The sequence below is a fragment of the Hemitrygon akajei genome, chromosome 11 (genome assembly GCF_048418815.1).
Source record: "Hemitrygon akajei chromosome 11, sHemAka1.3, whole genome shotgun sequence".
Classification (NCBI taxonomy): Eukaryota; Metazoa; Chordata; class Chondrichthyes; order Myliobatiformes; family Dasyatidae; genus Hemitrygon; species Hemitrygon akajei.
In genome coordinates, this window is record NC_133134.1 from 3,617,990 (window position 1) to 3,644,981 (window position 26,992).

A 26,992-nucleotide genomic window follows, 5' to 3' on the forward strand; every position below is an offset into this window, starting at 1 on the left:
CCCTTTCCTGCCCGGGGGACCTGAGGCCATATACCCATCACAGTACATTTGGGAAAGGGATACACACAGAGGTGGATGGTGCTTGTCGACACAGGTGCCCAGCACACAATTATCCCAGGCAATCCTGCCTTATGGAGGGGTATGGACATGCAGATAGAGGGATTGGGGGTGCTCCCTTTTACCCGCTAGAGAGGTCACCCTTCGCCTAGCCATAGGCAACCATTCCCCCAGACGTGTACAAGTCCTTATTGCCTCCTCCCCGGAATGTATCCTCGGGATCAATGTTTTAAAGAGACAATCACTTGAAACAAACGGGCATGTTCACTTTCGGCATCGCGCGAGCCACTATTGTTGTCGAGGCGGTAAGTGGGAGCCAATTGTTATTCTCCCCCCCCGCTGCCGCTGTATGTGACATTGTCACCCTTATTGAAGACATCGCAGGTCGTCCCCATAAACCCTGGTATGCTGTTGTCGATTTAGCGAATGCATTTTTCTCGATTCCGCTGCACTCAGATAGCCAAGACCAGTTTGCCTTTACTTGGGATAGCAGACAATACACATTTAATTGCCTGCCCCAAGGCTACATTCACAGCCCCACTATCTGCCATGGCCTTGTCTCCCGCAATTTACACAACATCCAATTCCCGCCGGAGATTTTGATTGCACATTATATAGACGATATTCTTCTCCAAGGTCCTTCTGAGACCATTGTGTCAAAGGCCCTTCACATGCTAATCGAATCCCTCAGGGGACGGGGCTGGGCCATTAATATGGAAAAGATACAGGGCCCCAGCCAGGGTGTCATTTTCCTCGGAGCATACCCGATGCCGCTAAAAATAAAATTTTTAATTTTGCCGTCCCCGCAAATAAAACTGACATAGAGATTCGTGGGGCTCCTGGGCTATTGGCGGTAGCATGTACCCCACTTGACCATGCTTCTCCGGCCACTCTATAGGATCTCCAGAAAAAAATCCACATTTCTTTGGGGGCCAGCGGAACAGGCTGCCTTTGATACGGCGAAACTAGCGGTGGAACAAGCCATGCCACTTTCTTCCCGCCAGGCAGGTCTGCCTTTTGAGTTACAGGTCTCAGCGAGCGAGACGGTCGCCGAGTGGAGCCTCTGGCAGAAGACCCCAGGGCGTAGAGTCCCCCTCGGTTTCTGGACTAAGTCCCTACCTGAAGCGGCAGTGCACTACAGCCCCTTTGAGCGCCAGCTACTAGCCTGCTACCTGGTGCTCCTCGCCACAGAACACCAAACAGAAACATAGAAAATAGGTGCAGGAGTAGCCTGCACCGCCATTCAGTATGATCATGGCTGATCATCCAACTCAGAACCCTGTACCTGCTTTCTCTCCATACCCCCTGATCCCTTTAGCCACAAGGGCTATATCTAACTTCCTCTTAAATATAGCCAATGAACCGGCCTCAACTGTTTCCTGTGGCAGAGAATTCCACAGATTCACCACTCACTGTGTGAAGAAGTTTTTCCTCATCTCGGTCCTAAAAGGCTTCCCCTTTATTCTTAAACTGTGACCCCTCGTTCTGGACTTCCCCAACATCGGAAACAATCTTCCTGCATCTAGCCTGTCCAATCCCTTTAGAATCCCTTTAGAATGGCACGCGGCGCTGGGCTGAACAATTCGGTGTCGCCTTGACACTCGATCAATGTAAAATCTCTGTAGATAACTGCCCCATCTGCCAGCAAGTCAAGCCATGGGACTGGCCGATAGGGTCACCGGGCCACATTCGTCGCAGCACGGTGGCGGGTCAGGTATGGCAAATTGACTATATTGGACCGCTCCCGCGACAGAATAAGAAGCAGTATGTCCTCACGATGGTGGACACATACTCGGGTGTCCTGGTGGCGGTGCCCTGTGAGAGGGCCAACCAGAACGGCACCATCAGAGGATTACAGCACCTCTCCTCTCTCTATGGGGTCCCATGGGAGGTACAATCCGATCAGGGCTCACACTTTGCTGGGACCAAAGCCCAGACCTGGGCGGCTGAGGCGGGGATCTCGTGGCTGTTCCATATACCCCACCACCCCCAGGCATCGGGCTTAATTGAAAAAATGAACGGCCTGCTCAAGGAAAAAATTCACACTCTGACACCCTCTCACACGCTGCAGGGGTGGCTGTGTCCTTCAGCAGGCCGTAGACCAGTTAAACACATGGCCCACTAGCCATCACAACAGGAGGTCTGTGAGTTGAATGTTCATGCCGGCAGGTAGGAGGCTACCTAGGAGGGAGATAAGGTATTGCTCCATCGACCTGCATGTGGCCTCATCTTGACGGTAGAGGAGGCCATGGACAGACATGTTGGAGTGGGAGTGGTCTGTGGAATTGAAGTGTGTGGCCACGGAGATCCCGCCACTGCTGGAGGACTGAGCGCCGGTGTTCGACGAAACGGTCTCCCAGTCTGCGGCGGGTCTCCCCAATGTATAAATGGCCACATCGGGAGCACTGCATACAGTATATCACCCCAGTTGACTCGCAGGTGAAGTGGTGCCTCACCTGAAAGGACTGTCTGGGGCCTAGGATGGTGGTGAGGGAAGAAGTGTGGGGGCAGGTGTAGCACTTCTTCCGTTTGCATGGATAAGTGCCTGGAGGGAGGTTAGTGGGGAGGGATGGGGGGGATGAATGGACAAGGGAGTCGCATAGGGAGCGATCCCTGTGGAAAGCCGAGAGTAGGGTGGAGGGGAAGATGTGTCTGGTGGTGGGATCCCGTAGGAGGTGGCAGAAGTTATGGAGGACTATACGTTAGATCTGTAGGCTGTTAGGGTGATAGGTGAGGACCAGGGGAACTCTATCCCTGGTGGGCTGGCGGGGGGATGGGGTGAGGGCAGAGGTGCGTGAAATATGGGAGACGCGATGGAGGGCAGAGTTGATAGTGGACGAAGGGAAGCCCCTTTAAAAAAGGAAGACATCTCCTTTGTCCTAGAATGAAAGGCCTCATCCTGAGAGCAGATGAGGCAGAGGAATTGAGAGAAAGGGATAGCATTTTTTGCAGGAGACAGGGTGGGAGGAGGAATAGTCTAGGTAGCTGTGGGAGTCTTTAGGTTTGTAGTAGACATTCTACATAGTAGACATTCTGTCTCTGGACATTGTCTCCAGAGATAGAAACAGAAAGACCTAGAAAGGGGAGGGAGGTGTCAGAAATAGACCAGGTGAATTTGAGGGCGGGGTGATGCAGGAGACAGGAATAGTCTAGGTAGCTGTGGGAGTCTGTAGGTTTGTATGCAGGTGAATTTAATGGGTTTATTATCGTCATGGTGAAAAACTTGTCCTACATGCCATTCTTACAAATTATTTCATGTAGGTGCACTGAGGTAGCACGAAGTGTTAAGTTACAGAGAGAGTGAAGTGCAGGCAGAGTTCAGTTTACTGTATTAGGGGTCTTTCGACAGCAGGATCAAACCTGTCCTTGAACCTGGTGGTAAATTGCGGTGGGGGGGAGTGGAAAAAAGAAAAGATCTGGGATGGGTGAGGCGGGACTTTGAATTTGCAATGGGTTCACAGTTTAATTGAGGACAGGCATCCATTCTAGCCTGGTGTCAAAAGTCTTCCCAACTCTGTTAGATGAATGTCAAGAGCAAATGTTCCAGTTAATGTGAACTGTAAGATCATATGATCAATAAACAGAACAGATTCTTCCTATCACACAGAAGTATTTTCCTTATCTGTGACAGGTGACAGTTGTCTTCAGGGAAGTAGTTTTCTATTTGTTCAAGAAAGCAGTGATTTAATGTGAAGGAAACTTTCACACACTTTTAAAGAAAACCAAGACAGGGATTTGAACAGAAGCATCTTGGTGTGCTGCGACATTCCTAAAATCATTGCAGACTAGTTTCTGCTTGACCATTAGAGTAATGATACCATTCTGGTCCATTTAAATTCACAGGAGTGTGCTGTTCTAGTCTAACTTCTTTGCTGCTGTATCTTTTCAAATTAAAAGGCCTACAGACTCTTGACTGAGCTTTAGTGAGTTCGTATCTGGAAACCTGGAAATTAGGTACCTGGGTTATCTTCACCACGCCTCACTATCCGTCGGTACCAAATACCTGTTTTCCCTTGAGCTTCAATTCCCTAACTAGGACATTGTGAACAAATGGACTCTGTTTAGAAGCTGAGTGCTCTGAAATTTTTCTTTGCTTTACTGAATACACCCAGGCACAATCCTGATCCTTCAACGATATGGAATCTTTTCAGTTGTAGACTGTGGAGAGTGGTTAAGTATACTTAAAGCGGAGGTTAATAGTTTCCTGATCAGTAAGGGCATCAAAAGTTACAGGAAAAAGGCAAGGGCATGGGGTTGAGAGAAAAAAATAATCAATCATGATGAAATGGTAGAGTGGACTTGATGGGCCTAATGGCCTAATATCCTGCTATGTCTTATGGTGCTAATGAAGAAAATATCTGAAAAGTGGGAGTCCCGATTGTCTAGGTTACACACAGCTGTTGGAGCTGCTTGGTTAACAGATGAATGAGGACTTTCGGAGAATTTTGTGAAATAAACAGTTTCCCTAGAATTGTGAGGTAGAACTTGGCAGTAGCTCATGGTCGGGGGGGCTTCTGACCATATTCTGACACAAACTAAAGAGGCTAGGCATCTGAAAAATTAATGTTCAATATTGAATTTGGAAAGCTGTAGTGTTTCTGTATGGAAGATGGTGCTATTCCATGAGCTTATTTTGGCTTCCTTGGAGCAGTGTAGAAGACCAAAGACTGGGGTTGAGGAGTTGGAAGGATCATTAAAATGGCAGGTGAGTGGAACCTCGTAGTTGCCTTTGTGTACTGAATGGTGTTGTACAGAGCAGTCTATCTGTATTTGGTTTCTCTGAAGTGAGCTTGGAGAGAGCTGTGCTGACTGTACTGGGTGAGAAGCATTATGAGTTACTGCTTGACCTGATGGGTGGATGGTGGGATGGGAAGTGTTAAAGGGCATGAATGAGGTTGCACGAGAAATTACAATGAAAAGGGGAATGATAGGTGGAGCTGGGAGAGTGAACCAGGAGGTTCTGGAGGGAACACTCCCTTGGGAGTACAGGAAAGAGTCTCCTGGTGGAACTTGCTGAAAGTGGCCAGAAGGTGGCGATGTAGAACTAATGTGATCCATCGAGCGTGGTTATGGTGGAGAGCTGAAGAAGGCCCATACCCATTTCCTTTATGGAAGGAGCTGATAGGGGAGACACTGTTGTTTGTTGTGGAGGGAAACCACAGTTAAAGGAAAAGGAAGGTATTTTCCAGCCACCCTTCATCAGAAGAGATATGACAAAGGAAATGGGGAATGCAATGCATCCTTGTAGGAAACAAGGTAGAAGGAGGAGGAAATAGCTGTGGGAGTCTCTGAACTTGTTGCATAGTGGTGTCTGTAGTATGTACTACTTGTTTTACGGCTATGACCCTGTTCCCCAAGATGGACATGGAGAATAGTTGATGCAAATCTTGGCGATGTAGACTTTAGGTACAAACTTGCTAATGTTTATACAGTGGCTGTGACACTATTATACAACCACTTCTTTCTGAAGTGATACCACACTATAAAAAGCAAAGTTTTTAAAGCCAAAATTACATGCATTTCCGGACAGACGCATACAACAAATAGTTTCTGCAAAAGACCACAGTGTGACTTCTCTGCAAAATGAGTAGTTCTCATTTATATGAAACTGAAAATTGTTTGGAATAAACAGTTGATGAATCTGGCCAAGACCCTTTGTCAAATCTCAGCCAGAAGCATCAACTGTTTAATCCTCTCTAGATGCTGCCTGACCTGCTGAGCTCCTCCAGCATTTTGTGTGTGTTGCTGAAGATCTCCAGCATTTGTGGAATCTCTTGTGATTTGCATGCTGTGCCGTGTTGGTCACGGTAGTGAATTTAAAGTTCTGCTTTGGCATGCAAGTTCTGAGTAAGAGACAGCTTGCAACCACTTCTTCCTCCTGCAAATGCATTCCACTAATCCAAAGTTTTTTCTTTTCTGTGTAATTCTGCAAGCAGGTTGTATCTGCTAGTCAGACCTCTCTGGAGAAACTTGAATTGGATGTTTGTTAACCCTCAGTGATCTGGATCATTGTTTGATTTCATCTATTTAAACTTCTGTGAAACTATTTTGTTCCGGAATTTGTTTTTGTGGTACATGGCTGCCATCTTGTTGAAGTAGTTGAGGTTACACTGACAAAAGGAACTGAAGCTTTGAGTAGCACAGTGGTACTGATGTTAGTGCCGCTGTCTTAGTGCCTGTCCCCATTCTGAAACCTTTCTACAGAAACACCATCATGTCTGACTACATCTTTGTGTGGTGTAGAAACTGCAAGGCATCAGAGCAAGACCCTGCAGATGATCGCTCTCCCCCTTATTTGTGACACTCACGGGAGAGTTGTATACGAAGGGCCTGAAGTGTTAATGAGGGTCCCTACCACCCATCCCACGATTTCTTTGACCATTACTGTCAGGAAGCAGGTACAGGAACATCAGGACCAGGACTGCCAGAGACTAATGAACACCCTGCCACCTCTAAGGTCTCATCACTCGGACAGTGAGAAGTTTACTGTACTATTTACCTCTGCTGCATACTGCATGCATTTTAAATTATATTTTATTAACTTGTGGTAATTTTATTTCATGTGCTATGGGTGCACTGTGGTCTGGGGGAATGTTATTTTGTTTGTTATATATACACATATGTACAGTTCAGTGACAATAAACTTGAACTTGATACTAAGTTCAATCCTGACCTCCACCGCTGCTTTCTGTGTGAAGTTTACACATCTTCCCTGTGACTGTGTGAATCTCCCCTGGGTTCTCTGGTGTCCTCCCACGTCACAAAGGTATGTTAGTTGCTTAATTGGCTGCAGCAAGTTGTGTTTAGTGTATTGGTGAGTGGTAGGAGTTGGTGAAAAATGAATCGGATTAAAATAGGTTCAGAGTGAATGTGTGGTTGAGGGCTCTTTTGAATGAGCTTGAAGTCACACCAAGCTCACACCTTCAACATTACCGATCACTGTAAGTAACATAAATTCTTCATGTGGAAACCATTAGAGTCACACAGCTTGGAAGTGGGCCCTTTGGCCCAGCTGGTCTGTGCCAACCATGATTCTCACCTAAGTTTGGCCCACTTCCCTCTAAACCATTCCTATCTATGTACCAGTCTAAGAACCTTCTAAATGTTATTAATGTACCTGCTTCAACCACTTCCTCTGGCAGCTTGTTCAATATACTCATCACCCTCTGGGTGTGGAAAAGTTGCCCCTCAGGTTCCTATTCAATCCATCTCCTCTCATCTTAAACCTATGCCCTCTAGTTCTTGTTTTTTTACCCTGGTTAAAAGACTGTGCATGTTGACCACTCTTCTCTTTAAGCCCATCACTCTCTCTGGGGCTTAGGCTTGCCAGAGGCCCTCTGGCTTCTGCTTTCCCCACACGATTTCATATGTCATCCAGACAAATATCCTTCCTCTATCTTTGCAGCTTCTGTAGGCATTTCAGTAGCTCTGGGTTTTTACAGGATGAGGTTGCTAGCCCTGAGCCCAACCCTCCTCCTTTGGCATTCAGGCTTGGATCATGGCAGAGTTGACCCTGTATGTGTCTCTCATAATTTTATGAGGTCTGTAAGATCACCTCTCGTTCCCCTGTGGTCTTATGGTTTAAATCTGGCCATTTTATAGGTTAATTGTTATCACTGGCATGTTGTGTGTTTTTTTTAGTTGAAGCTAGTTTTTGTAGAAAATGATCATGATTTCTTTGCTCTCAGCCCTTATTCTCTTTGTTTGGCCTTTGTTCTTGTGACATCTAGCAAAACGACCACTGTTTTATGCATCATTCTTTACTTCTGAACCTCTGAACATCACGATCAAACACATCTCATGGTCTTGTCCTTTGTTCAGCCCCGTTGATAAGCCTAGAGGTGAACTGTTCTGTGATCAGTAGTGCTGGTGGATCCATGGCTTGGAGTGAGATTTTAGCATTTCTCTGTGTCAAGAACCAATTACTGGACTCCAGAGCCCCATGTCCCTTTAGAACAGAGATAAGGAAAAATTTCTTTAGTCAGAGGGTAATGAATATGTGGAATTCATTGCCACGCAGACAGCTGTGGAGGCCAAATTATTGGGTATATTTAAAATGGAAGTTCATAGGTTCTTTCTTAGGGTGTCAAAGGTTGCAGGAGAAAACAAGATAATAGGGTTGAGAGGGATAATTAATCGGCCATGATGGAATTGTGTATACTCAATGGGCTGAATGACCTAATTCTGCTCCTACGTCTTATGGTCTTATAACTGCAGTCAGTCGCTGTTACAATATAAAGAAGCAGCACTTATGAAAGGCAAACATATCTATGGTGATGGGCATCAGCCAGGTTTCTTGCCCTAATTCATTGAGTGCCAAAGTTCATTTGCTTTGTGAGTGTCACCGTTTCCTGCTTTTCTCACAGGTACAAAGGTGCGTTAGTTATGCTGTTGACTGAGGTTTTGCATCGCGTGCAGTTCCGCTACAACCAAGCCCAGCTGGAGGAACTAGATGACGAGACCCTGGATGATGATGTAAGTATGCCAGAGAACGGATTGATCCTGAATTGGCAAGTCTCACAAAGATGAACAGAATTTATTTTTATCAACCTACATCTTTAATATCTGTGATACAAACTTGAAGGTGGGCTGGTGTGAAGAAAAATCCAGCTTCTCATCTGCCCCAGACAGCAGGATGGATGAATGAGCAAAGTCTGAGTATTGGTGGCTTTTATCATATGCTTATATAACTTAACTAGCATCTTGTTGGAGCTAATTGCGATGCTCAAAAAGTCCCTCTTTCCTTCGTACCCAACCAAATCCACACAAGTGCATTAGAGTTTTCAGTAGGACTGCTGGTATTCCGGTGTGAGAGTTCAAATGAAAATGGACAGCACTGGAGTTAGCTGCCAAGCCAGGTTTGAGCAACAGGATTGCTTTCTGTGGTGATTGAGTGCCAGTTTTCTGGTTACTGGTATTGGTGACTACACAGTCACGTTGGAACATCAAAACTAAGGCTACGTCCGCAATAGGCTGGATAAATCCGTAACCAAAGCTTTTTCTCCTCGTTTTGACACTCCGTCCACACTGAAATGGCGTTTTTCTCCCTCGAAAACGGAGCTTTTCTAAAACGCCTTCCAGAGTGTGTAAATTTGAAAATGTCGATTGGGCAGAGTAGTGTGGACAGGGTAACTGGAGATTTTTAAAAACGCTGTCATGACGGCCGGAACAGATGGTGGCGGCAGCGCGGCATTTCATTGTTTCCTTGAACGCAACCCCCACACACATCCTAACAATTTCAGAACAGATGGCATCGAGACTGAAGCCAGAAGAGTTAGAAATGTACTCACCAAATACTTTAACCCATAACTTACTGAATAAATAGGTATACAGGCTTCCCCCGCTATCCGAAGGTAGAGGGTTCCTATGAAACCGTTAAGCCAAAGAAGCAATTACCATTAATTCATATGCAAAAAAATTTTGAGCGTTCCTAGACCCAAAAAGTAACCTTCCAAATCATACCAAATAAAACATAAAACCTAAAATAACACGAACATATAATAAAAGCAGGAATGATACGATAAATATACAGCCTATATAAAGTAGAAATATTGTATGTATGGTGTAGTTTCACTTATCAAAACTGGGAAGACAGCAAGCTGAAATCGATTTGGAGAAAAAAAATCGGCACGTACACGCATGCGCTCACAACTGCCCGCACAAGGCTTCACAGTCATGATAGTCTTTCTTGGGGTAAACACAAGTATAAAGTGGGTGTCTTTTTTCATAACAGTGAGCTGTCATAAAGCAAACGTTTGAAAAACGGGTCCACCTGTCCTCACTTTGCCCTGTTTTCTGTCCTTGCTTGTATGAAGGTGGTTTACCTATTTATGCAAATACTTCTCTGACAATAGATGTGTAGCAGCCTAACGTAACATTGTATGGAAATACAAGATAACACTGATGCAGACATGTTTTATACATTTAACAAGGTGCTTTATTAATGCAACAGTTTGCCAGTTTTTCACTGTTCATCGTCAGCTGGGTCATACTGTCCGTGAACTCCCGGTCGGTTGCCTCCATGTCCTCCTGCGCCAGAGCCAACAGCTGTCCATCATTTGGCAATTTCCTTTTAAGTTTTTCTAGTCTGTAATTGCGCAAACGTGCACTTTCACAGCGAGATTCGACACCAAACATGTCACTTGTTTTCTGTAGATGTGTCCTATGCATGCCCGGTAGGGGGAGATTTGCCCAAATACCTGTTTTAATGTGGACAGAGGTATTTTCAAAAGCGCTTGGTGTGGACGCCTGTCATTTTTACGCAAAACCGGCGTTTTCAAAATTATCCGGTCTAGTGTGGACGTAGCCTAAAAGGAGTGCCAGTAGGTTAATATCCAGCATAAGGCACTAGTCAGGCAGCACTTGGAGTATTGTCAACAGTTTTGGGCCCCTATATCTCAGAAAGGATGTGTTGTCATTGGAGAGAGTCCAGAAGAGGTTCACAGGAATGAAGGGGTTAACGTATGAGGAACATTCGGCAGCTTTGGGCCTGTACCCACTGGAATTTAGAAGAATGTGGGATCTCATTGAAACCTACCGAATGTTGAAAAGATGAGATAAGGTGGATGTGGAGAGGATGTTTCTTATGGTGGGGTTTTCCAGAACTAGAGGGCACAGCCTCAAAATTGAGGGATGACCCTTTAAAACAGAGGTATGGAGGATTTTTTTTAGTCAGAGTAGTGAATCTGTGGAATGCTCTGCCATAGACTGCGGTGGAGACAAGTCCCTGGGTATATTTAAGGTGGAAGTTGACCATTTCCTGATCAGGGCAGTATGGGGTTGAGTGGGATCCAGGATTAGCCATGATGGTATGGCGGAGTAGACTCAATGGACTGAATGGCCTAATTCTGCTCCTGTGTCTTGTGGACAACTTACAATGACCAATTAATCTACTAACCATGGAATGTGGGAGGAAACAGAAGCACCCAGAGGAAACCTACACGTACATGGAGAGAATGTACAAACTCCTTACAGACAGCATGGGAATTGAACTCTGACACTCCGAGCTGTAATAGTGTCGCACTAACAGCTATGTTACTGTGGCGCCCTACAGACTAAAAAATTCTTCAGCTGGATATACTGTATACAGCAGATGTTTAGTCGAGTGCATTCATGAGAGTATGTGACATTTAAGGAAGAAGGTTTTTAATGTAGCTTGTTTATACACAGAGCTCTTATGAACCCATAGAGGTGTGCCCCTGTAACTGTGAGCTCCTTTCTCTCTGCAGCAACAGACTGAGTGGCAGCGGTATCTACGGCAGAGTTTAGAGGTGGTGGCCAAAGTGATGGAGCTTCTTCCTTCCCATGCATTTTCTACAATCGTGAGTAGAATTTACAGGATATTACAGTAAAACAGGGTGGCAGCCACCCAGATTTTGCCAAGTTTACTACCTGTACTCCCTGCACAGAGTAATCCCAGTCCCCTCACCTCCATCTGGGTCAACACCATACAAAGTAAGCAGGCACAAAGATAATCCGGCTGCTTCTTGGATCTTGTTCTGCCATTCAGTAAAATCCTCATCTTAACACCACTTCTCCTCTCTCCAGGAATGAAGGGGTTAATGTACAAAGAGTGTTTTTGACTCTAGACCTGTAATTGCTGGAGTTTAAGAATGAGGGAGGGTTTTCATTGAAACCTATTGAATATTAAAAGACCTTGATGTGGTGAGCATGTTTTCTATAGTAGGAGAGTACTGGACCAGAGTGCACAGCCTCAGAATAGAAGGACACCCATTTAGAACCAAGATTAGGAGGAATTTCTTTACCCAGAGGGTGGTGAATCTGTGAAATTCACTGATGGTTGTGGAGGCCAAGTTATTGAATATATTTAAAGTGGAGGTTGATGGGTTCTTGATTAGTCAGGGCATCAAAGGTTACGGGAAGAATGCAGGAGAGTGGGGTTGAGAGGGACGATGAAGTGCAGATCTGACTTGATGGGCCGAATGGTCTAATTCTATTTCTGTCTTATGGTCTCTTCTATACTCAGATGTCAAGAATGATCTCTATGGTACCCCATGATTCCTGAGTTAGTCACTGTGTCAGCAGTCAGAGGAATCTCACCAACCTCATTCCCGGCTGAGGAGATTGTCTTACTGTGGCTAAGCAGGTTATGTTTGTATTTGGAGTTTAGAAGGATGAGGGATGATGTTACTGAAGCATACTAGATCCTGAGGAGGTGTATCAGGGTGAATGTTGTAGACACTGGATCATTAGGAATATCTACAGTAGAAGGAGATAACATCAGGGATCCCTGTGGTCACCCCGAATTTACCCTATCGGAGATATCATCCTGCCACACTCTTCTTGCAGCTTTACAACTTTCTCCTCTTTATTTGCGATGAGGGATCTCAGACCCAGAACGTCAACCCTGTTTCTCATCCCACAGCTGTAAACTAACCTGCTGAGAAATTCTAGGCTTCCAAGCAATGCAACACTTCACCTGCAAATTTGTTGGGGTCGTCTATTGTATCACGGTGCTCCAATGCAGCCTCCGGCATCGTCGTGTGAATCGACTTATTTTTGGGGACTGCTTTGTTGGTCAACTCTGCTCCATCTGCAAAAAGCGGTATTTTCCGGCAGCCACACATCCCCATTCCCGTTCCGACATGTGGGTTTATGGCCTTCTCTTCTGCCACTCTCAGAGTGGAGGAGCAACAACTCATATTCCGTATGAATAGCCTCCAATTTGTTGGCACCAACTTGATTTTTCCTTCCAGTACTTTTTCCCTTCTCCTTTCCCTTTTCTTCTAATCCCCACTCTGGCCTCTTACCTCTTTCTCACCCGCCTATCACCTCCCCCGATGTCCCTCCTTCTTTCTCCATGGTCCACTCTCCTTTTCTGTCAGCTTCTTTCTTCTCCAAACCTTTGCATTTTCCACCTGTCTTCTTATTTCCACCTGCTTTTTATTTCAGTCCCCCTTCAACCACCACCTGGCTACACCTATCACCTTCCAGCTTGCCCCACCTCCCTTTCCCCTCCCGCCACCTTTTATTCTACCATCTTCCCCCTTCCTTTCCAGTCCTGCTGAAGGGTCTCGGCCTGAAATATCAACTGTTTATTCATTTCCATAGCTGCTGCCTGACCTGCTGAGTTCCTCCTGCATTTTGTGTTTCCAGCATTTTCTCATTTTTGTTTTGGATTTTCAGCATCTGCAGTTTTTTTGGGTTGTTAGGGAATTGAGACCAAAGGTATTTGAGCACAGGAGGAATTGGTCCCAGGGTAGAATGGCTTTCATATTGAAAGAAGGGGTGATGGTTTACTCCTGTTTTGTGTGTATTGTTCTTGTACGATCATTTTTTATGCAACACCTTATTGAATAGAGATATACAGTACAATATCTACTTGTTCCCCTTTACCTATGCTGCCTCATCAAAGAACCCCACCAAAATCACCAAATACAATTTCCCTTTCATAAAGCCTGTTTGATTTGCCTGATTATCTTTCTGTCTTTCTAAATGTCTGGATTTAACCTCAAACTGATAAAATTGTTTATTACTATCGCATGTACCAAGGTACAGTGAAAATCTTTGACTTGCATACTGCTGTTCTTGCAGATCATTTCATTACATTGAGAATAGGACAAGGGAAACAATAACTGTGCAGAATACAGTGCCACAGTTAACAAAGAAGGTAGACAGTAAAGAGTCTATCTTATCATACTAGGGGACTGTTCAGTAGTCTTATAGCAATGGGATATAGTGTTATAGTGTTCAATGATGGTTTCCAGCACTTTCCTAATCACAGATGTTCCCCAAACTGCATTCTGACACACTCCTTGAATAGCAATGTTACTTTTGAAGATTTCCAATGAAGTCATGCTTACTACATAAAGCTGACATTTTTCATCTCTGTGTATTGGGACTAGCTGGATAACAGGTCTTTGTCCATTGGAATTTAAGACTAATTGGGGTTTGGTTCAGCCTGGAAACACTGTTGACTACATCTGACAGTTTTCCTGTTCCATCACTGTTAGCTGGAATTGAACTCTTTCAGAAAGCAGAAAGGTCCCTGGTTATCCACTGCTGTCCCTGCAATAACTTCACAAATAATTCAATAAATTCTTCTAGAATTGTTCCTTTTAGTTGTGTTTACTTTTTGTTTTTCTGTCCCTAGTTTCCCATCTTACAGGATAACCTGGAGGTTTATCTAGGGTTGCAGCAGTTCGTTGTAACCTCTGGACAAGGTAAGTGGTTAGTCTGCTCTTAGCAAGCAACTCTAATGATGCTAGCTGTTATCAAAATTATTTGTCTTTACAAATATATGTAACCTTGTAGTGCTGAAACCACGATACAAATTAATGGTGCAAGTGACTGACTTGTAAATAGTGAGACTAAATCTCCCATGATTGGAGCAAGTGAATATAAAAGGAGATTAAGTGCCAGTGCTTTTGGAGAAAAGTTCTCGATAACTTTACAGAGAAAATGTTATGTTGATTGGGAGGAATTGATACAAGGTGAATCATGAGGTTGTACAGAACAGAAATGGGTCCTATGACCCAACTCATCCACACCATTTTACACTAATCCTATTGGCCTGCTCTAGGTCAAATCCTTCTCTTCATTGCTATTGTAGAACTTATCAAATTTTGTAATCATCTCTGTCTCTACCATTCCCCTGGTAGCTGAGTGCATATACCCACCAGTGTCTGTGGGAAAAAAACCTGCCCCTCAGGTCTCCTACAGATCTCTCCCCTTCCACTTTAAACGTATGCCCTTTTGTTTTACACCCCCCCCCCCCCCACCCTAGGTAAAAGATTCTTTCTGTGCCCCTCATAGTTTTATAAACCTCAACAAGGTCATCCCTCGGCGTCCTATGTGTGAATAACTCCAGCCTGTCCAGACCTTTCTTTATGTAACTGCAGTCCTCCATTCCACACAACACCATAATAAATTCCTTCTGTATTCTTTCTAATGCTTCCTGGAGTGTGGTGAGCAGAGATGTACACAGTACTGCGTGTGTAGCCTAACCAGTGTGACATCCCACCTCCTGTACACAGTGCCCTGGTCTAAGAAAGCAACCATATCAAATGCTGTCTTCACTGCCCTCTTCACCTGTCGCCATTTTAAAGAACCTTTGTACTTGAACTTCACAGTCTGTACGTCAGAAACCCTGAGGTCTCTGTCAGGTCCATCTCAAATGCTCTCTATCCACCTGTCGCCATTTTAAGGGAAATTTGGACGTCTGTATGTCAGAAATCCTGAGGTCCCTGTTATTTACTGTGTTTAGCCTCTTAGAATTTGACATTACTTCACTCAAGTCTAGTTTAACTTCCGTCTATCACGACTCAGCCTAACTTTCCAGCTGATCTGCATCCCACCTGATCTATTTTACAGCTTTCTTTGCTATCTACTGCTACTCCAATTTTTGTTTTGACAACAAACTTCTAAGCCATCCAAGTAGTTTATACAGTATAGATCTCTATATACGACAAAAGCAGTGTTCACAGCACCGGGTTCCTGCAGTACACCACTGCTTACAGATTTCTGGACACTCTTTGACCACCATTCTTTGCCACCTATCACTGATTCTTGATCCAGTTTGCCTCGTCATGGACCATCATGTATTACCTACATCAGTAGAAGGAAAAAACTGAAAGGTCACACTGGATACCTTGGTTTATGATAGTCACATCTACAAGATATAGTGAGAAGCTTGTCTTGCTTAGTATTTATAACAGGTCAAATCATTACACAGGTAGAACAAGGTAAAACAATAATAATGCAGTATAAAACAATAATAATTTTGTGTGGATTTTACAATAAGGTGTAAAATCCACACAAAAAAAAAGTCTAGTGCAGGCAAATGATAACATGCAGGTACATAACGAGGTATGTTGTGAGGCCAAGAATCCATCTTTTCATACAAAAAGGATTTAATGTTGAGGCTTTATAAGGCAATGCAGAGACCTCAGTTGGAGTATTTTGAGCAGATTTGGACCCCCTACCTAAGAAAGGATGTGCTGACATTGGAGAGAGCTCAAATGAGATTCACAAAAATGATTCCAGGATTGAACTTCCATGATATGGAAATTCAGATTTTGGGAAAAATACTGGCCAGAAACTTGCTGACTTCCTCCAGCATTTGTGTGTGTCACAAAAATAGATTCTGGGATTGAAAAGCTCACATATGAGGAGTGTTTGATGGCTCTGGGCCTGTACTCATTGTAATTCAGAAGAATGGTGGGGATGTGGGATCTCATTGAAACCTGTCGAATGTTGAATGGCCTCAATATAGATTGGATGTGGAGAGGATGTTTCCTATGGTGAGGGAGCCTTAGACTAGCAGACACTACCTCAGAACAGGGACATCCAGTTAGAACTGAGATGAGGAAGAACTTCTTCAGCCAGAGAGTAGTGAATTTTTGCCACAGGCAGCTGTGGAGGCCAATTCTTTATATATATTTAAGCCAGGTGTTGATAGATTCTTGATTGGTCAAGGCATTGAAGGAATACGGGGAAAACGCAGGAGATTGGGGCTGAGAGGGAAATTGGATCAGCTTTGATAAATGGTGGAGCAGACTTGATGGGCCAAATGGTCTAATTCTGCTCCTATATCTTTGGGCCTTAAGATCTAAACTGTTCAATCAAGAGTCTAATACCAGCAGGATAGAAGCTGTTCTTGAGCCTGGTGGTATGTGCTTTCAGTTATTTAAACCTTGTGCCCTTGATCACCATGGTGAGAAGGGAAGATGATCAGTATCTCCTTACTAGGAGTTGATGACATGGACTTTGGTTCCAACTGGGAATGGCTTCTACAGTCTGCTGGCGGTATTAACAAGTTGGTATCATTGTGCATACTGACAGAAGTGGCTAAGGAGGGGTGCAGTGTGGCATTGTAGCCTCAGCTGTAATGATTGCAAGGGTACTATGTTTGCCTTTGCTTGTGCTGATGAATAACTGTGTACTTAGACCATTCAACACAAATATGTTGTTCTTTAGTTCACAGGCTGAATATTACAGCGGAGAATGACTGTCGCCGCTTGCATTGCTCGTTACGTGATCTGAGTTCACTCCTTCAGACTAGTGGTCGCCTGGCTGAGTATTTTATTGGCGACGTCTTTGCTGCCAGGTTTAATGATGCACTCAGTGTAGTTGAAAGGTAAGACCTCCTCCTTTTGACTTCTTTGTTAGCTGTGTAGCAAATAGGCATTTGACCTCAAGATTACAGCTGGGTGGTTGGAGAACTCTTTGTATTAATGTGTATCTGAACCTCTTGGTCCTGTTTCCGTGACCTGCAGTGTCAATTCAGCATGCCACTGATTGCTGGATTAGTGGGATCCTTTGTGGGCTGGACTATTTATTCTGCTTTAAATGATGCAGAAAATCTTTTTTTCAAAAAAAATGTTTACCAAATCACACAAAATTGTGGAGGAACTCAACAAGTCAGGCAGCAATGAAAGGAAATAAACTTTCAAAGTTCAAAGTAATTTTATTAACAAATTACATTTATGTCACCATATACAACCCTGAGATTCATTTTCTAGCAGGCATTCACCACAAATACAAAGAAACATAATAGAGTCATTGAAAAACAACACAGTGACAGAGAAGCAAGCAATATGCAAAAGACAAATTGTCCAAATACATTTTTTTAAAAAAGGGAAAATAATATTGTGAACATGTAGAGTTCTTAAAAGTGAGTCCATAGGTTGTGGAATCAGCTTAGTGTTAACGTGAATGAAATTATCCATGTGATAACTGTTCCTGAACCTGATGGCGTGAGCCCTATACCTCCTTCCTGATTGCAGCAGTGAGAAGAGAGCATGGTCTGGATGGTGGGGGTCCTTGATGATGCATCCTGAAGTTTCAGGCTGAGGCCCTGATAATGGCTCTCAGCCCAAAATGTTGACTATTTATTCCCCTCGATGGATGCTGCCTGCAGTTCCTCGAGCATTTTGTGTGTGTTGCTCTGGATTTCAGCATCTGCAGACTCTCTTGTGTTTATATTTGCCAAATACTCAGCTGGTCAGTCAGGATCTATTAAGAAAGGAACAATAAATTGTAAAAGTCATTAAAGCTTTTGGACTTCAATATTACCATTTTTTTTCCTATCTGTAGACAGTGCCCAGTTTGCTGAGTATTTCCACCATTTTCAATTTTAATTTATTAAATAGGAGCCCACTAGAGGATCAGCTGTTCTGGATTGGGTGTTGTTCAATGAACCGGAATTGATTAGAGAGCTTAAGGTAAAAGAACCCTGATGGAAAAGTGATCATAATGTGATCGAATTCACCCTGAAATTTGAGAAGGAGAAGCTGAAGTCAGATGTATCAGTATTACAGTGGAGTAAAGAGAACTACAGAGGCGTGAGAGAGGAGCTGGCTGGAATTGATTGGAAAAGAACACTGGCAGGGATGACAGCAGAGCAGCAATGGCTGGAATTTCTGGAAGAAATTCAGAAGGCACAGGATATATACATCCCAAAGAGGAAGAAGTGTTCTAAAGGAAATCTGACACAGCCGTGGCTGATGAGAAATCAAAGCTAAAGAGAGGACATATAATAAAGCAATTGAGATGCTTCTAAAAACCAACAGAAGGCAACTAAAAAAAGTCATTAAGAAAGTAAAGATGGAATATGAAAGTAAGCTAGCCAATAATATTAAAGAGAATAACAAGTTTCTTCAGATAGAAAAAGTATAAAAGAGAGGCAGGAGTGGACATTGGATCGCTGGAAAATGATGCTGGAGAAGTAGTAATAGGGGACAATGAAATAACAGACAAAATGAGTAAGTATTTTGTATCAGTCTTCACTGTGGAAGACACTAGCAGTATGGTGGAAGTTTCAGGTGTCAGGGGGCATGAAGTATGTGAAGTTAACATAACTAGAGAGAAAATTCTTGAAACTGAAAGGTCTAAAGGTAGATAAATCACCTGGACCAGATGGTGTACGCCCCAGAGTTCTGAAAGAGGTGGCTGAAGAAATTGTGGTGACATTAGTAATAATCTTTCAAGAATGGTTCCAAAAGATTGGAAAATTACAAATGTCACTCCACTTTTTAAGAAGGGAGAGAGAAGAAGAAAGGAAATTATAAACCAGTTAGTCAGATCTCAGTGGTTATGAAGATGTTAAAGTCGATTATTAAGGATGAGGTCTCAGGGTACTTCAAGGTGTGTGATAATATAGGTTGTAATCAGCAGGGTTCCTAAAGGGACAATCTTTCCTAACAAATCTGTTGAAATTCTTTGAAGAAATACAAGCAGATTGGGTGGATGTTGTGTACTAAGATTTTCAGAATATAAAGGATGTAATGGTGAAATTCTATAAAGCACTGGCAAGGGTTCAAAAGGTTCATGAAAATGATTCCAGGGTTGAACGGCTTGTCATATGAAAAGCGTTTTATGACTTTGGGCCCATATTCACTAGAATTCAAATAATGAGAGGTGACCTCATTGAAACATATCGAATGGTGAAAGTCCTTGTTAGTTTGGATGCGGAGAGGATGTTTCCTATGGTGGGATAGTCTCAGACCAGAGAGCAGAGCCTGAGAATAGAATAGAGGGGCGTCCTCTTAGAATGTTGATAGGGAGGAATTTCTTTAGTGAGAGAGTGTTGTTTCTGTGGAATTCTTTGCCACAGCCAGCTGTGGAGGCCAAGTCTTTATGTATACTTAAGGGAGAGATTGATTGATTCTTGATTGGTCGGGGCATGAAGGGATACGGGGAGAAGGCAGGAGATTGGGGCTGAAAGGAAAAATGGAGCAGCCTTGATAAAATGATGAAGCTGACTCAATGGGCCCAATGACCTAATTCTGCTCCTTTATCTTATGGTCTAATACCATTGAGTTTTCAATACTTTATCACTTTTTAAAAGTCCTGCTTTGTAATAACACCCACAGTAACTTTTATATTTCAATCCTCTCTGTTGATCTACTTTGACTCTGTAGACTGAATGTTTGACCTGTGGGATTATCAGTCACTTGTACATTGTGACATACAGTACTTTGTACAACCTGGTCTGTAATCATGCTACTTATTGTAATTTATAGTATTTTTATTATGGCGTATTGCGTTGTACTGCTGCTGCACAAAAACAAATATCACAACTAATGCCAGTGATATTAAGCCTGATTTGGATTCTGAATTGCACAAATACTTGGGCATGAACCTTCCCCAGTAAGAACAAGTTCAAGTTCCTCTGGGGCCAAGGTGCAAAATACAGAACAATAGTCACAGCACATAGCACATATAATAGAAGAAAAATGTAGTTACCAAAAAAATTATAATAGGGCCCAAGTCCCTGAGTGTCACGGCCTGTAGATTGCTGGTACAAGGATGTTGTCATGGAGCCACATCTCTGCAAGAACAGACCGCGGCAGTTCCTCATCTCACATGGGCGTACATGATCCAGACTGTCCCCTTACAGCTATGTGTACAAGTATATTTCTGTTGATTTGTTTCTGACGTGTGTATGATTGCTGTTTCTCAGGCTGGTGGAGGTGACACTGTATGGGTCGCGCATCAAGCTGTATGATATGGAGACAGCAGTGCCGTCTGTGCTGAAACCCGACTTGATTGATGTGTAAGTATGCTGTCGATCCTGCTGACTGAACCTGTGTTGTTTGTGGACAAAATGGGCCTCTCTTCTGCTGCTGATCTGCTGACATATTAACAGAAAGCAAATAAATTTGTCAAAAAAGATGTAGCTTCACTGCTTTGCCTTACTCTGTAGTGAATTTGACTGATTGATTAGTGGCCTGAGGTTACAGTAGCAAAAACTCATAACCTGAAATTATCAGCGAGACTGGTAACAGTGAGTGTCCATGGCAGTGCATCGTTTCCTGTGTGCACTTACTCGGTGTGCTACAAAAAAATGGCTGGACTAATTTGGGGTGACTCAGCCCTCTGAGATTTCCTCCTTGTGAGGTTAGATTTCTTCACTCATTGTATTGAAGACGGTGATCGATGTCTGGATATTACAAGTGTCAGAGTGTATTAGAACATAAGACATAGGAACAGAATTTTAATTTCCTTCTGCCTCCCTCCCTTCTTAGGATGGAGTGACATTTGCAATTTTTCAGTCTTCTGGAGCCATATTCAGAATGTAATGATTCTTGAAAAGAAAATTACTAATGCCACCACAATTTCTTCAACCACCTTTTTCAGAGCCCTGGGGTGTGTTCTGTCTGGTCCAGGTTTGAGATGGGACAGGAAAGTGTTGAAGCAGTAAGAGAGTCATGGTCATAATGAACGGTGCAGCAGGCTTAATCAGCTCATTTTATTTCTTTTGTTAAAGGAAAAATGTTGATTTTTGCACATTGCCTTTCATGACCGCAAGATGTCCTGATGTTCTGCAGCCAGTTATTTGCTAGTAGCCAATTATACAGAAAGATCCCACAGAGAACAATAAAAATTTATAGGTAATCAGTTCCGGCAATGTTAGTTGAGGAGTAAATGCTTAGCCACCAAGGCGGGGAGAACTTGCATTCTGGCCACACGGTGCACATCTACTGAGACCCAGACTCACCCCGACCTCCAGTGCTGTCTGTGTGGCATTTGCATGTTCTCCCTATGAAAACTTAAGTTTCTGGTTTCCTCCCACATACAAAAAGTGAGCAGGTTATTGGCTGTTGTAAGTCAAAGTTCAAAGTAAATTTTATTATTCAAGTAATATATACAACCCTGAGATTCATTTTCTTGTGGGCATATTCAATAAGTCTGTAGAATAATAATCAGAACAGATTCAATGAAAGTCTGCCAACTAGGATGTTCAACTAGAGTGCAGAAGACAATGAACTGTGCAAATTTAAAAGAAGAAATAATAATAATAATAAATAAGCAATGTATCGTAAATAAGCAATAAGTAACATGAGATGAAGAGTTCTTGAAAGTGAGTCCATTGGTTGTGGGAACATTGCAGTGAAGGGGCAAGTGAAGTAAAGTTATCCCCTCTGGTTCAAGAGCCTGATGGTAGAGGAGTAATAACTTTTCCTGAGCCTGGTGGTGTGAGCCCTGAGGCTCCTATACCTTCTTCCTGATGGCAGCAGTAACAAGAGAGCATGGCCTGGTATTAGATGCTGCTTTCCTACAACAGCTTTTCATGTATATGTGCTCAATGGTGGGGAGGGCTTTACCTGGCAAGCCTGGATTGGGACAAGCTGTTTTCTGCCAAAGGTGTATTTAGAAAGTGGCAGGCCTTCAAACATGAAATTTTGAGAGTACAAAGCTTGTATGTCTGTCAGAATAAAAAGGTAAAAATTACAAGTGTAGGGAACCTTGGTTTTCAAGAGGTATTGCTGCCTTGGTTAAGAGAAAAAAGGAGGTACATAGCAGGTATAGGCAGGTAGGAGCAAATGAGGTGTTTCTGGAATACAAGAAATGCAAGGGAACACTGAAGAAAGAAATCAGGAGGGCTTAAAGAAGACGTGAGGCTAGCAGACAAGGTAAAGGAAAATCCTAAGGAATTCTGCAGGTATGTTAAGAACAAAAGAATTGCAAGGGAACAAAATGGTCCTCTGGAAGGTCAGAATGATAATCCATGTGTGGAGATGTTTGCATTCTTTGCATCTGTATTTACTTGGGAGGCAGGTGCAGAGTCTATAGAAGTGGGAGGCAAAGTGGCATCAACTTCACAGACCCTGCACAGATTACAGAGGAGGATAAATTCCCAGGGCCTGACAAGCTATTCCCTTGCACCCGATGGGAGGCAAGTGCAGAAACTGCTGGAGCCCTATCAGAGATAGTTCAAACATCCTTAGTAATAGGAGAAGTACCAGAGGATTGGAGGATAGCCAGTGTTGTTCTGCTGTTTAAAAAAGGCACTAAACATCATCCAGGAAAATATAGGCCAGTTAGTCTGACATCGGCTATGGGAAAGTTAATGGAACGTTTTCTAAGGGACCGGATATACAAGTATTTGGATAGATGTGGACTGACTAAGGATAGTTAGCATGGCTTTGTGCATAGTAGATCATGTCTAACCAATCTTAGAGTTTTTTAAGGTAGTTACCAGGAAACTGGATGAAGTCAAGGCAGTGGATGTTGTCTACATGGACTTTAGTAAGGCATTTGACAAGGTCCCACATGGGAAGGCTGGTCAAGAGGGTTCAGTCGCTTGGCATTCGGGGTGAGCAAGTAAATTGGATTTGACATTGGCTTTGTAGGAGAAGCCGGAGAGTGGCAGTGGATTGTTGCCATGCTGACTGGAGGCCTGCAACTAGTCGTGTGTTACAGGGGTCAGTGCCGGGTCCTTTGTTGTTTGTCATCTATATCAATGATCTGAATGATAATGTGATTAACTGGATCAGCAAATTTGCGGATGACACCAAGATTGGGGGTGTCGTGGACAGTGAGGAAGGCTATCATGGCTTGCAGAGGGATCTGCATCAGCTGGAAAAAAGAGCTGAAAATGGCAGATGGAATTTAATGCAGACAAGTGCAAAGTTTTGCACTTCAGTAGGATCCACCAGGGTAGGCCCTACACAGTGAACAGTAGGGCACTGAGGAGTGTGGTAGAACAGAGAGATCTGGGAATACATGTATTGAATACAGAAGATGGGATGTTATGCTGAATTTGTATAAGATGTTGGTGAGGCCTGATTTGGAGTATTGTGTGGAGTTTTGGTCACCTGTTTACAGGAAAGATGTAAACAAGGTTGAAAGAGTATAGAGAAAATATAAGGATGTTGCCGGGTCTAGAGGACCTGAGTTATAGTGCCTATATTAAAAAAATATTCACACCCTCCGCCGAAGTTTCATTTTCTATTGTTTCACAACATTTTTGACACTAGTCAACAGAAAAAGACTCTTTTGTGTCAAAATGAAAACAGATCTCTACAGAGTGATCTAAATTAATTACAACTATAAAACACAAAATAATTGATTGCAGAGGTATTCACCCCTTTCAAGTTAGTATTTAGTAGATGCACCTTTGGCAGCAATTACAGCCTTGAGTCTGTGTGGATAGGTCTCTATCAGCTTTGTACATCTGGACACTGCAATTTCCCCCCATTCTTTACAAAACTGCTCAAGGTCTGTCAGATTGCATGGGGATCGTGAGTGAACAGGGATTGTGATTGTGAGTCCAGCCACAAATTCTCAATTGGATTGAGGTCTGCACCTCTGACTTGCCCACTCCAAAACATTAACTTTGTTTTTAAACCTTTCATGTGTAGCTGTGGCTTTATGCTTGGGGTCATTGTGTTGCTGGAAAACAAATTTCTCCCAAGTTGCAGTTTTCTTGCAGACTGCATCAGGTTTTCCTCCAGAATGTTGCTGCTTTCATTTTACCCTCTACCTTCACAAGCCTTCCAAGGCCTGATGCATTGAAGCATCCGTACAGCATGATGAAGCCACTACCATGCTTCATGCCAAATTTAGCATTTAATCTGATGGCCAAAAAGCTCAATTTTGGTTTCATCGGACCATAGAAGCTTTTTCCAGCAGAGTTCAGAGCCTCCCACATATCTTCTGGCAAACTCTAGCCAAGATTTCATGTGAGTTTTTTTCAACAGTGGCTTTCTTTTTACCACACTCACATAAAGTTGCAACTGGTGAAGCTCCTGGGCAACAGTTGTGGTATGTGCAGTTCTCCCATCTCAGACACTGAAGCTTGTAACTCCTGCAGAGTTGTCACAGGTCTCTTGGTGGCCTCCCTGACCCTTTCTTGCATGGCCTGCTCTAGGCAGATTTATAGCTGTGCCATATTCTTTCCATTTCTTGATGATTGACTTAACTGTATTCCAAGGGATATTCAGTGACTTGGGAATTTTCTTGGATCCATTTCCTGACTTGTGCTTTTAAAAACGTTTTTGCGGAGTTGCTTGGAGTGTTCTTTTGTCTTCATGGTGTAGTTTATGCCAGGATATTGACTCACCAGCAGTTGGACCTTCCAGATACAGGTGTATTTTTACTGCAATCAATTGAAACACCTTGACTGCACACAGGTTGCCAAAAAGTGATCTCCATTTATTTATTTTTTTGACTTCTAAAACCACTTGGCTGCACCAGTGATGATTTGGTGTGTCTTATTAAAGAGGGTAAATATTTATGCCATCAATTATTTTGTTTTTTATATTTGTAATTTAAATCACTTTGTAGAGCTGTTTTCACCTTGACACAAAGTTTTGAGTCTTTTTCTATTGATCAGTGTCAAAAAAGCCAAATTAAATCCACAGTGTTTCAATGTTGTAAAACAATGAAACATGAAAACTTCCAAGAGAGTACTGTAGAAGGAAAGATTGAATAGGTTAGGACTGTATCTTTAGAATGTAGAAGATTGAGAGATTTGATAGAGGTATACACAATTATGAGGGGAATAGTTAGAGTAAGTGCAAGCAGGCTTTTTCCACTGAGGTTGGGTGGGACTGCAACCAGAGATCATGGGTAAGGGTGAAAGATGAGACATTTAAGGGGAACGTGAGGGCAAGCTTCTTCACTCAGAGGATCGTGAGAGTGTGGAATGAGCTGCCAACACAAGTGGTCCATGCAAGCTCGATTTCAACGTCTAACAGAAGTTTGAATAGGTACAGGATAGTAGAGATATGGAGGGCTATAGTCCCAATGCAGATCAATGGGAGTAGGCAATTTAACTGGTTTTGGCATGGACTAGCTGTGCCAAAAGGCCTGTTTCTGTGATGTACTTCTCTATGACGTGCCACATATAATTAGATGGTAGTTCAGGGTGGAAGTGAGGAGTGGTTCACTTCTAAGCTGTCTTCACTTTGGGGTCCACGTTGATTCTGAATAAAGTAGGAGACAAGTTGCAGTCTAACCCCGATTTGCCTTACAATTTGTTTTCTGATCTTGTCTTCCAGCCATGCTCAATCACTGGCTGCATTACAGGCATACTCCCACTGGCTGGCACAGTTTTATAGTGAGGTGCAGCAGCAAAATCCTGAGCAGTTCGTCTCTCTCATTTCTACTGCGATGGAGGCCACTGCTCCCCTCGTCAGCTCGAAGGTATGTCGGAAACTTCTTGGAGAAGCTAACTGATTTTTTTTGCACGAGAGCTGGCTGTGTTCAGCTATAAGCAAGGTAATGTCGGCTCTCCTAGTTTGCATAGGGAGAATTGCTGGGCACTGTACACTCCTGTGCATTGTGAGAGGCATTGGGGTGATGGAAGTCCCTGCCTTTCTGACCTGATAGTGGCATTGCCGGTAGATAGAGTCGTAAAGAGAACATTTAGCACATTAGCTCTCATAAATCAAAGTAACGTATACAAGAGTTGGGATGTTATGTTGAAATTGTACAAGACATTGATGAGTCTAAATTTGGAGAATTGTGTGGTTTTGCTTATCTACCTACAGGAAAGATGCAATAAGATTGAAAGAGTGCAGAGAAAATTTACAAGGATGTTGCTGGGTCTTGAGGGTCTGAGTTATAGGGAAAGGCTGAATAGGTGAGGATTTTCTTTTCCCTGGAGCATAGGAGAATGGGGGGAAGATCTGATATACAAAATTATGAGGGGTAAATGCAAGCAGTTGTTCTCTACTGAGGCTGGGTAAGATTAGAACTAGAGGTTATGGGTGAAAGGTGAACATGAGGGGATCTTCTTCACTCCAGAAAGTGGTGAGAATGTGGAAGGAGCTGTCATTGCAAGTGGTGGATGCATGTTTGATTTCAAATGAAGTTTGGATAGGTACATTGATGGGAGATTTTTGGAGAGTGTTGGTCCAGGTGCAGGTTGATGGAGATAGGCAGATAACAGTTTGGCACAGACTAGATGGGCTGAAAGGCATGTTTCTGTGCTATAGTGGCCTATAACTATGACTCGATAATATTAGTTCTCCTCTTAGTTTGCAGAGGATGTATCACCTTTTTTTAATGTGGTAGACAGCTCTGGGGCTCCTTTAGTAGTCTACAAAGTAATCTTTTAATGCATTGATAAGGCAGGGTTAATTTCTTCCTGTGGATATGGCTGAAGCTAGTTACCAGCTCATTGAATCACCTATTGATTCAGATTCAGGATGATTCATTTATGTATAATATGTATATCAGA

At 43.2% G+C, this 26,992-nt stretch overlaps 1 protein-coding gene across 4 annotated transcripts in view; it reads left to right on the forward strand.

The window, feature by feature from the left end:
• The window catches only part of xpo6 (exportin 6), a 164,106-nt gene that overhangs the window by 106,860 nt on the left and 30,254 nt on the right, over window positions 1–26,992 (forward strand). For all 4 annotated transcript variants that reach the window (XM_073060061.1, XM_073060062.1, XM_073060060.1 and 1 more), the window contains 6 exons: window positions 8,424–8,532; window positions 11,286–11,378; window positions 14,171–14,240; window positions 16,996–17,155; window positions 20,483–20,575; window positions 25,809–25,953. In XM_073060061.1, coding sequence (XP_072916162.1) covers window positions 8,424–8,532; window positions 11,286–11,378; window positions 14,171–14,240; window positions 16,996–17,155; window positions 20,483–20,575; window positions 25,809–25,953 — 670 coding nt within the window. The remainder of the gene's footprint in view (window positions 1–8,423; window positions 8,533–11,285; window positions 11,379–14,170; window positions 14,241–16,995; window positions 17,156–20,482; window positions 20,576–25,808; window positions 25,954–26,992) is intronic.